The sequence below is a fragment of the Hydractinia symbiolongicarpus genome, chromosome 8, assembly GCF_029227915.1.
Source record: "Hydractinia symbiolongicarpus strain clone_291-10 chromosome 8, HSymV2.1, whole genome shotgun sequence".
Lineage (NCBI taxonomy): Eukaryota > Metazoa > Cnidaria > Hydrozoa > Anthoathecata > Hydractiniidae > Hydractinia > Hydractinia symbiolongicarpus.
The window spans coordinates 8,785,147-8,797,368 of NC_079882.1; the positions used below are offsets into that span (position 1 = coordinate 8,785,147).

At 34.1% G+C, this 12,222-nt stretch overlaps 1 protein-coding gene across 1 annotated transcript; it reads left to right on the top strand.

The window, feature by feature from the left end:
• Nucleotides 1-124: 124 nt before the first annotated feature.
• LOC130655489 (stromal interaction molecule 1-like) lies at nucleotides 125-7,449 on the top strand. The gene is made up of 14 exons (XM_057458253.1): nucleotides 125-268; nucleotides 396-496; nucleotides 715-826; nucleotides 1,238-1,349; nucleotides 1,934-2,049; nucleotides 3,226-3,344; nucleotides 4,069-4,180; nucleotides 4,261-4,372; nucleotides 4,458-4,573; nucleotides 4,667-4,841; nucleotides 4,946-5,027; nucleotides 5,808-6,059; nucleotides 6,298-6,398; nucleotides 6,470-7,449. The coding sequence occupies exons 1-14, from the start codon at nucleotides 220-222 to the stop codon at nucleotides 7,317-7,319; spliced, it is 2,409 nt and encodes an 802-aa protein (XP_057314236.1). The 5' UTR covers nucleotides 125-219; the 3' UTR covers nucleotides 7,320-7,449.
• Nucleotides 7,450-12,222: the final 4,773 nt, after the last annotated feature.

The window sequence follows — 12,222 nt, forward strand, 5'->3', positions numbered from 1 at the left end:
CTGGATTGGTAAAATGTGTCTCCTTTGCTAGTATATTTGCTTGCTTAGAATGTGCTTCATTTTCTAAAATGCATCATGTCCCTCTAATATGTCTCGATTAGTATAATTTGTAAAAAGATACAAAAAAGAATCGGTGTAGAATACACATGTTAATTTTCTTTGTCTGTTAAATTTTTTAGATTTTGTAAATATATACTTTGACATGTGACCTTAGTAATAATGGGTTACAAAAAATACATTCTCGTGTTTCTTTTATTCAGCAAACGAGGTAAGAAATTATCTTCAACGCAAGTTATTGTTTTGTTTTTACTAAGAAAAATCCATGCAATAGTAATTTGACAGTGGATTGAAAGTCGGAGGACTGGACACTAATCTTTGTGTATGTTTTTGTTTAGTTCTGGCAGTGTCAGATACATCATTTGATGCCATCAAAGATGTACACCAACATTTAGATGATGATCATGATGGAAATATTGATACCAAAGAATCTGCTAATGTATGTATCCCTTCTGTTAATACGTTTACAGGATGTTAGCTAGCCTTGTTCTTGAGTGTTAGAAGTTGAGAATACTTGTTCACATTTTTATCTATTTTTCACCATGGGATGTCTGGAGGGATATAAGAACCCCAATTGTGAATTTCTAGCGAACACTCACCTGGTTTTATTACATGAGAATATAAGGTCTTATTTTTATTTTATTTTTTTATATTTAGTATGTGGAAACAGAATCAGAGGCTCCAGTGTCGTCATGGCAGTCTTCTTTTCATGAAGATGACTCCCAAGTATCTGTTGATGATTTATGGAGAAAATGGACGAAGAGTAAAGGTGAAAAAACAAACTTATTCTACTCTCCTTTATTATTTACCCAGAATATCTTCTTCAGATCCTAATAGTGCTGTTATCAATGAGTGTTTTGCGAAGAGGTCCTAGTGCATTTAAAGTTCCTATTTGAGCTATACGCGTGGAAGCAGAATAATCGCTCAACTAGATAACCCCCTAAGATATCAATCATATTCTCATGCTAAACGCTAAGTAGAAAGGATCGATTCACATTTTTATAGTCTATGGCATGACTTGTCTGGGGAATAAACCAATGACCTTACGCACTGGAGGCGAACGCTCTGCCACAAGGCTACCAGTTCTTCCTAAACAAAAATTGATAATCTATCTTTAACTTTATTTAAAACTGGATACAAATGGGAAAAAGAAAGAATGTGAAAAAATATTTTGTTGTAGTTTATAAATGGAGTATCAATGACGTCATTCACTGGTTGAGAAATACTGTGAAGTTGCCAGAATATGAGAAATATTTTATTCAAAATAAAATTGACGGTACATTAATTCCAAGGTATATATATTTTTATACTGCCATCTTTTGTGTTGTTGTATACAAAAAAGATTATTAATCTCTATATTAATAATAGCTGTCTGTCTGTATGTTTGCAAAAGAAACTCCGTGTTACGGAAACACGAAATATTATTAATAATACTAATGGTAATATATTTCGACTCCAATTAAGATATACAAATTGGCTTTTCTTTCGAAATAGCGTATAATATGTGTGTGTGATGGAAAAATAAATAATAAAGAAATGAAGAAATGCGATATATAAAGGACTGGCGACCCCGTGGATTTTTCCACCGGTGGCCATCAAGTCGTTATAATAATGGCCGTCGCCTGTCTGTTACGGAAACACAAAATGTGATATATAAAGGACGGGTGACACCGTGGATTTTTCCACAAGTCGACGACTAGTCTATATTATAATACTTAACTTTTCCTCTGTGAGCAACAAAACATAGCAGATGCGAGAGCGGTAGGCGAATTCCCGTGTATTTTACCGACTGATGAATTGCCGTGGATTTCCACGAGCTTTCGAATATTATGTAAATAATTATTATATTTAGTATGTAAAACGTATTTCTTTTCAGACTTGCAACTCCGAAAACAAATTTTGTTCAAAAAGTGCTCAAAGTAGGAAACGCCAATCACCGTAAGAAGATCTATCTTCGTGCAACTGACCTGGTGTTGTTTGGACCTCCTGAAGGTAAGGGAAGCGTTCACTAAGTTGCAATAATGAATTACACAATAAAACTGATACATGAATGCCTAGCAAGGATAGTAACATCAAAATCTTTATTATTTTCATACTAATAATTACTTTGGTCTTCATGTCAGCCCCCTACATAAAGCGTTCCGCACTATTACTTTCTTTGTTCTGTGACAGCAAAAACTAATCCTAATTATCTAGCGTTATGTGAAAAAGAGTGAGTACGAAGTGCTATATATATATGTCAATACAAAGCTGCATAGCAAAATTGTTTACACAGGAGATAATGTCACTCTTGACTAGTCTTGTACAAGAGGGTAAGGGGGGAGTCTGTAATAAATGTAATAAATTAATGATATCTAATATTACATTTTTTGTTTTTATTTTAAACAAAAACAAACACTTTGTTTTTCTTTGTTAGCATTCAGTCAATGACAATATCCAGATATGTCTTAAGGGATTAATTTTCGCGGGAATTAATTTTCTTGGATTTCGCAAGTTTTTGTCAATTTCGCGAAATTTATGTCCCGCGAAAATTACTGAAAAACTCGATATTCGCATTAGTTTTCTTTCTTTGTTGGAAAAAGTGGAAATTCCACTAATTTTTTTCTTCTTATGCACCTAAGACATATAATGTGAATTCCAACTTCAGTAATCTTTATTTAATGTCTCTATATACACGCCCTTGAAAAAACAGGATAAATTGAGAAACAAAATGTCATCAATTTTTTTTGCAGAATTTGCTAAATTTAATTGTGACGGAATATTAGGACGCGCCTACTTCACCCAAAATTATTTCCATCGAAATCTATTTATTTTCAAAAAATTTCGCGCGAAAATTATGATGACGTCATAGATGCTAAGAAACAATCGCTTGTATAAATGACAATAGGGATAACTAAGTAATAATATCCATGTAAATATGTTTGAAATATTAAACTGGATAACTGAAAACATATTTTCGTCACAACATAAACCATTAAATACAACACTCTGATTTTATGGGGCCTACGTAATTAGTGTAATTAGCAAGCTTGCGTTAACGAATCATTCATGCTTCATTTCCAAAATTTTCCCACATCATACATACCGTGGTAGTTAAAATTGGATATATCTAATGACGCTTTAAACTTTGTGCGCAGTTTCCATTGTTTGCGATTTGTTGTTGTTTAGATGAAAAAGTAGAGTCAACAAAATTAGAAATGGATAAAAATTTTCTTGCTATCAAAGCTGTACATGCACACCTTGACGATGATAGAGATGGGAATATTGATACAGATGAATCAGTAGAGGTGCGTCACGTGATATAATTTTTGTAATTCCATAATTCACACTTTTCAACATCAAATATGTTCGTGTTCTTCTGAAAATATATGGTCGGATTTACGGCTGATGATGAATATTTTTAGGCTGAAATAGATAATGTTAAATTTATCTTATTCGAAAAAAAATTAAAATTGTTCTAAGTAGTAGTAATTCTAGACTCGCATTCTTCTTATAATCTTTAAAAGGTTTCAGGTTTAGTTTATTATTATATATATACTTTGTATTTAGCTAAATATCAACCTTCTACGTTCTGTTAAACTAGTTTTTTTAACAAACTTGTGAAAAACTTGTATTTTATAAAAAATCTATATTATAAAGCCCGTATACGTCTGTCCGTCGGTCCGTCTGTCTGTCACGCAAAAAGGTAGCTTAGCTGCGACGGGCGAACCCGTGGATTTTTCCACGGGCTAATGACTATTATAAAGAAGGATATAGCATTCAATTCTTTAAATTGTTAACGCCCGGAAAGATAGCATAAAATAAAGAGTTCAAAATGTAATAAAAAATAAAAAACCTAGCAAAAATATATATGTAGAACGGCTAAACAAGAATGATAGTCTTATCTACTAACACTCACAATTTGAGAATTATGCTCAACTTGATCAGTTTATAATGAGTTTGAACTGTGAATTTAGTCTACAAATTTAAAATTTGACTTCGGTAGAGTTCGAATCAACTTTTATTCTTTAGTACATGCGAGATGAGTTGGAAGAAACGAGCACGAAACGTATTTCCATCTTTCATAATAACGACAATGAAATATCTGTGGACGATTTATGGAAAAGTTGGCAAAAAAGCGAGGGTAGGCAAGCATCCTTCTAGCTTCCCCTGTTCTCTGTGTTAGACTTGGTTTAACTTATTTTTATATCTTTTTTTTTTCAGTCTACAATTGGACAACAGATCAAGTTATTCAATGGCTGAAAATTACCGTTGGTCTTCCTCAATACGAGAAGAATTTTCGCGAAAAGAATATTGACGGAAAGAGCATTCCTAGGTAAGGCACTGTTTGTGTGAAAATGACATCCAAAAAGTGTCCTGATTTGTTCTGCACACTTCCTTATATGGTCAATCTCTTTTAGAATTGCAACCGATACAACGCATTACTTACAGAAAGAATTAGGTGTGTCTAACCCAACGCATCGTCGAAAGATTTACTTGCGATCATCAGACATTATTCTATTTGGTGTGCCAGAAGGTTTGTGAAGCGATCGTTTCTTTTTGTTCTCATAATGCACACTTGTTGCTGGTCGTAATTGCATCGTTTTATGCTCCACCCGTTTTGTTCTAGTTCGCCAAAGTTATTTTAACGACACGATTGTACTCATCGTTGTTTTGCTCGCTTCTCTCGTGTGCGTGTACTCGTTTCGTGAACGCACACGCACGCGTAAGTTGATGGAGCATATGTCCAAAGATATGGAATCGCTGCAACAAGCTGAGTCGACCCTGAAGAATATGCAAGAATCGTAAGCTATATAATTTTACAAGGTTTAGTCAAAATAAAGTAATAAAAAGTAACAAAGCTTTATTATGTATAATAAATTAAAACGTTTTTGTTTATGGTTTTTAGACTTGAAGATCAAAGGAGACAAAGTGGAGAGGATAATTCTGATAGAGAACGCGAGCTGCTTGAAGAGATTGAATCAGCAAAAGTATGTCTTTTAAATCATAATACCGTAATAAAGCTAGTGAGACGTCTAAAGGACACAGCAAATGTAAGCCTTCGGGTGTTTACGCTTGAATACGCTTTTTCACATCTCAGAATTAATCATTGACACCCAACCTGTTTTCTTGAGAAAATAAGAAGAGGAAATAGACGAAGCCTAGGATAAAACAGTGAAAGAAAAAGGCTGGTTGTCATTTCATTGCTCTTTGGTAACAGCTACCGATGATTAATAGGCTCACTCTCCATAATACTAACGATGACAGAATTTTAAAATTTTAATTAGTTGCGAACAGTTTAAAAGATCAAAATGCAAACAGTTAGGCGAGAAAAATTTTTACCTGCATGCCTATATACTTCCGGGCAAGAGCATTTTAATGGAAACTATCTGCAAGAATAAAACATAACAAAACTGGTCAGAAGAATAATGTGGACGAATAAAAAAACGCAGTTAACACCGAACGAGGAGGAGCTTATTGTTGTGTTTTGAACTTTGATACGGATTGACTTTAAGATATGTTTGTTTTGTAACATACACGAGACATTTTTCTTATCTGTTTATGTGTAATTTAAACTGATTTGTTTGTTTGTTTTTGTTTGTTTGTTTTTTTGTTTTGTTTGTTTCAGAACTGTAACACTAGGGCGTGTTTGATTTGCCAAGTCTGCGTGTAGCTGCACCTATATTGTCGTCTTTCAATGTTCTTGTAATTTTTATTCTCGTTAAATAAAAGGATACTGGACTAAATTCCTTCCGTTGCCATTTTTTTAGAAAGAAGCCGAAAGACTTCGCACAGAGAGAGGTAAAAATCAAGAAGAAAAAATTAAATTATCACTTGTCGAGCAAGAGCTCTCCGAAGTTCGGTTAGCGTTAGCTAAAGCTGAGTTGGAGATGAATCATTGCCGGCTGCGCTCACCGAAAGCGTTACAGCAGTGGCTTCAAATGACATACAAGAAAGAAGCGGAACATTTTCAATACAAAAAGCGAATCGCGCTTACTCAAATGGAGGAGGCGAAAGAAGCGGTGAGTTTTTTTTTCTCGAATTTATCAGTGTTTCGAGTTTCGATAACTTTGCAGTTTTTAGGGTTATTTTTTATTTGAGTAAACATAGTGCTTTCATTTTATTTTTTTTAACGACATTTTCACACCTTACATGGTATTGTTTACATCTTATATGGTATCGTTCACACTTTCATTTTGTGTTTTTTCAAGTCCGCCTGTGTTATTTTGTTTTCTAAACAATTGCTTTTGTCTGGATTAGTGTGACAAAGTAAGCAAGACAAGACGCTCTGTTTTTGGTTCGTTACGTTTAGCGCATGGTCAAACTATCGATTCTGTGGATCAAAAGATACTTGACGCGCGGTAGGATATTGTTGTCTTTCTACTTATTTTTATTTTAGTAAGTATGTATATCAAAGCGCTGTTTTTTCTAGGAGTGCTTTAGCAGAAGTAACGAACGACCTGCAAGAGCGTCAGGTCCGGTGGAGAAATATCGAAGAAATCTGTAACTTCAATATCGCTAATGATGGGTTGCTTGCTGCTAAAAAAATCTCTGAAAGGAAGAGTTCGATTGGCCAATATTTGGCAGACGTTGCATCTTTCGGTTTAAACTCTGTTCCATGTAAAGAATCTCCTCGGTCAATTCGTAGAAACAGTGGCCAAGAGAATAATTTAACTGATTCCGAGGTTGAAAACCTCACTTCGAAACGCGCTAATGTAAAGGAGACAGAATACACGTCGAGTCCTGAAAGTGAAAAATCTAGTAAGAACAATATATCAGAAGGTCCACAACCTTCTGCGTCGTTGATCCAAGAAAGTAAAACATTCAAAATAGGTCGAGACTCGCCAGTACAGTTCATCGAGAGCGGGAAAGACGAGTCGAACCAAGGGAGAGATATGTTGCGATCTGCTTCGGATTATACACCACTTCATCGAAGCCCTGAGAGGGTGATAATGCGCGCGCAGACGGAACCGAATAACATGTCTCGGATGGCCTTTATGAATGGAAAATTTAGGCAAACATCCGAACAACGAAAAAACGAGAATAGAAAATCGCTTGATGCTGAAAAGGAGTACAGTGGTAGCAGAATTGCGGAATTTATAAGTTCGCAGGAACTTAATCGTAGTGCAAACAATTCTGATTGCGAAGACATTTCTTATTTATCGGATGACTCGATCTCGTCGAGTGCTTCAACGGTTCATTCGAAGAAGAAACGCGTGAAGGGATCATCAATCCGTAGATTGTTTAATCGCAAATCGAAGTCTGAGAAATTCGCTAGTTGATAGTTCATTCACTTCAGAGTTTACCGATATCAACATTTTGTTGAATCGAACAGTGAGAAATTTTACATCCGATATGTTTTTAATAGGTTTTGTTCTGAAGTTTAAAGATAAAAAACTAGTAACTAAATTAGGACGAATACAAATTTTTCTTTTCGTTTGTTTTAATAGTTTTAACTTTAGAATACAATTGTTAATCAAATCATTGAATTTAAAAACGAGACTATTACAACATGTTTTTGTTTATACACTTTTATAACATTTCTCAATCGTATATTTTTGGAATTAAATTATATACAATTTGATAGATCGTTTGTAGTCTGCAAGAATCTCTTCGTCAATTTCTGCTGATTGACTTGCCTCAAAACTTTACGAAGCATGGAACTTTTTCATTAAGCAAGGCAACGCCCAATATCTGTGAGAATAAATAAAATCGTAGCGTAATCTATTTGTCAGACCAGAATAGCTATCATTTTTTTATTTGCAGGTATTTAATTTGGGAATATCGAGGAGGGCGCTTTTTCCATTTTTTTATTTGCAGGTATTTAATTTTGGAATCTCAAGGAGGGCGCTTTTTCAAGTAGGGCGCTCTTTCAAGAAGGCTGCCTATTCAAGAAGGGCGCATATTTAAGAAAAAAATTAATTCAGTGCGCGGGTTTGGTCAGTTTACTGTTTTGTTTTGCATTGACGAAACAATGTATTTAATACGGTAGTGCATGTTTGTTACCCTTCTCCAGTATTACTTGTTATTAACCAGTGGAAAATCCACAGAACTTCGCCGTCACCATTTTGGTTCGCAGATCAACAGGCGGACGGAAGTTCTGTGAGCATTGTAATATAAATTTTCTGTTATATTAGATAAAATGCGAGATTCGGTAATATCAAAAGAGGTTCGATTTAGCTTTACCGAGGCGTTTTTTATCTTCTTTATCACCTCTTCTATCTCTTATTTCTTTTATACGTTTGATCGTGTAGTCTAAAGATGTGCTTCGAAGTAATAAATTTTCTGTTTTGGTTGAGACATGAGGTAGAGAGAATTGCGAAGACATTTTTTCTTTCAATAATTCTCTTTCGCGTTCTTGTTTTTCTTTTGTTAGATTCACTTCTTTCTGGATTGACGTGATCAGTCTTTGTGTGGGAATGATTTGCGAGCGAACAAAATTATTCCATCTCGGCCTTTTTTCTAAAATTTGATTACCCCTGAAATTATTTTCTGTATGTTCTCCAATCTTTTCGAATTTCTCTGTTTCTTCTGCAATGACGTCATCGTTACAAATCAAATCATTTTTGTTCAGCGCCATGATGACAGTTTTCATTTCAGTGGACATTTTCGGTAATGGTTCACTTCTTTTTCGAGCTACAGTTTTAACTTCCTCAAAAACTTCATCAAAAGCAGTTTTAACCTGCCCTTGTTGTTCTTCATTTTTTGCGCCTCTTTTCAAAGCTGTTTCTGCTGCCACGTATAAACCTAAGACTTTAAACGAGCGTATCTTATTGATATTTTCCTGTGCTGAACTAATTGCAGGACGTTTCTGAAGCAACTTTTTCCTCTTTCCCTCTTCAAGACCTTGTCTTTGAACAGCCATTTATGAACATGTGTTCTCTCTTCACGAGTTTTTGCTCGATTTTGTTTTCGTGCTCCTCAACATCAATAAAAGATGAAGAAAAACAAAAACATGGATTACTCTTAAAAACTTTATCTTCTTTACTCCACAACTTATCTTCTTACGAAGGCATTAGAAAGATCCATCATAGATACTTTAAATCATCGACAGCTTTTCAAAATATTGAGTAAAATGTAATCCCCAATGACACAAGCTTCGTTATTTTTAAACTTTTTTTTCCATCTCAATATCATGTATATTCGATCGTTATATATTTTTTTTCGCAGGTGATTTCGAAACTACGGAGAAGCAGATATTACATTCACATCTCGAAAACATTTTGTGCAGATTTTACATTACAATAATTACACTACAGTTTTACATCAGTAATATTCTTATAAATCTCTTTCTTCACAACATTAGCTGATTCGACAATTATAACTTTCAAAAGAGGATGTGTTATTAGACTTAGCGTGTGAAATTAAAATGGTTAGTATATTCATACACAGATCCGAAATAAGATCATTAATTTAATTACGTCATTCCTAGCTGCAATATGATAATCCGAAATTTTACAAGAGCTTTTTATGACGCTCGTCCGTTTTCGGAGAGGTGTACATGTTTTATGGGCAAACTACACTAAAATTTGCAAGATTGCTAAGCTACTTTCACATGTAATACTAGATGTAACAAATTATTTTCATGGAATAACAAACGTTAGGTTTTTAGCAAACAATACATGGAATCACAGTCCCGATATTTACTTGCGCACGCATCTAAGTGATTACGTAATGCCCGATGCGCGCGCAGAAATGGAGGTAAAAATGTAAACAAACTAAGCAGAAAAGTTACCTCCATTTCTGCGCGCGCAGGAAAAACACGCCACTACGATTGAGTGTATGGTGGAATGAAAAAATTAAATTTTTCGTTTACCGGCTATTTAAAAATGGCGATTTTTAAGTGATACGAAGATATCCCATTTCCATGTAAGGTTTTTATCGGTTTATTGGTTTTTTCATCATCTGGAAGGGTCAAATAAAATTAGAACTGATTCGTAATGCTGGATTTGATTCTTGAAGTTTTTAAACCCCTCAACAACATCGCTTCGTACAATTTCGCGCCGGTTCAGCTACAATAAGATCTCGCCTGCTGTGATGTATTTATCTTGTGGATCTTCAGATCCAGAATATTTGCAGTTGGAGATTTTTGGATTCAAAGATAGGAGAATAAAACTGGCAAACATTTGTACATATCTTGATACTACTTGTGGCGAGTGTCAACGTCGCAAGGGTTTTATTGTTATGTTTGTTCTAACACGGTCACACAATGCTGAAACGCTTTTTTTGAGATAAAAAATGGCACTATACGACCAGACAAAACTGATTACAACCTCAAGGAAAATCATTTTCGTAAATTTCGCGAGATTTTTTGAAAAATTCATTCTAACTGTAACTCATTGTTTTCAAAATTCGCCCAACATCGAAGGAAATACAAGGAAAGTAATACCTGGAACGAAATTCATCCTTCGCTTGCAAAACCTTTTTTTAACCGGGAATTCGGGATGAAACGACTACGTCTTGTTTAAGCGGGTGATTATGTAATTAGCCGCTTTAACTTCAGCAGGCTTCCTACAGAAAAACCCTTAAAACACGGTATAAAATGAGAGAAAATTGTCATCAAATTCTAAAAATTCAGGAAATTTAATTCCCACAAAATATCAGGACTTGCTAACTTGGTGAAAATTAAAAAAATTAAATGCTTGCAAAATTATTTTTTTTGATTTCAAAAACATTCCCGGCGAATGTTACTTAATTCCGTTGCATAAAAAACAACTGAAATCATAAAGCGATTCGTCGTGTATGAAAGCAAGATTTTCCTTTGAATCTTTTGAACTAACTCTATAGTCGACCAAGAGTCGACCAATCACAATTCGCAATTTTGTTCTTTCTGAGAAACAGCACTGGGACTACTGCCCAGTTTCATGATTCGTCCTCTCCCCTCTGTAATTTTTAAAGTTGTTTTACAATAGACATGAAAATAAGGACAAGTGTTGCTCAAGCCTTAACTAACAACTTGTAACAAAAACATCTGATGTCAGCATTTTTTCTAATGACGTCATTAAATTTACGGAAGTGGTTAAAAATTCGCCTAAATTTGAGATTTGTTTGTCACATTTTAAGTGAAACAAAAATTAATGTTTCATTATATTATAGGAAGCACCCCTAAAGCTTATAAAAACATTCTAAAAAACATCTTAAAAAAGAATTTGCGGAAAATTAATGCTGATATCAACGTTAACTACATAAAAGGTTATGGAGGAAAAGTTAACAGGTAGCACGAATAGGCCGAAATACACGTCGTTTTAAATGATCATTTAAAAATGATTATTGTGCAAACGACATAAAATAAAGAAAAGTACCTTTCACCATTTGAAAATAAAACTTTGAACATGTTTGATATTGACGCGTGACAGGCAGGAAGAAGAGTTTTTATGAAATATTATGTCAAAAAATTATGAAAGCAGAAAAAAGGGAAAGCGGGAAAAAAAATTACGTAAATCTTCCGTTGCTGTTATACGGTAATGTTTAGAAACCGAAAAAAATATGCTCAAATCTCTAGCATAAACAATAGCTCATTAATCATCCTGTTAACTTCAATAGAAAACACTTAGCAAAAGTTGAACCATAGTTAATAGAAAACACTATTAAGGTGGCAGTAACCCTTTTTTAGCTGTCCAAATAGTTGAATTATTTACTCAGTGTTTTATTTATACCATTTTTTTCCTATTTCCTAGAAATATAGCATGTCTGAAAATTTTAGAGTAAAACGAAAATGCTATCGAAAATTAAAGCTCGTGCAGCGTAGCATAACAAAGATCGTCTTAAATTTCTATGTAATGCGCCATCTTTGTTGTTATTAACGTTTCTCTTTAATAATTACGTCGTTTCTGTACAATTTCGCAAGCACGACTTAAGCTATATTCGACAGAACTAATTAATTAATTATTCATGATTTTATTTTAAAGAGAAATTGTTGAAGCTGAATATTTTTGGTGAAAGATAATAGTATTTTAGCCATAAAATCGCGACAAGTGTGTTATAACAGAAAAAATACGGATATATAGTCTGAAAATAACCTTTCGTAACTAATTAGGTAAAAAAAATTTCCGATTTTTGAAAGAATTACTGCCACCTTATCTATGGTTGAACCATAGTCATAAGAAAAAGAGATAGTCTGGTGAATCGCGCGGCTCTATTGTTTATGTTTTTGTTAGCAGAATATACCTCGTACCCAGTGCTTTG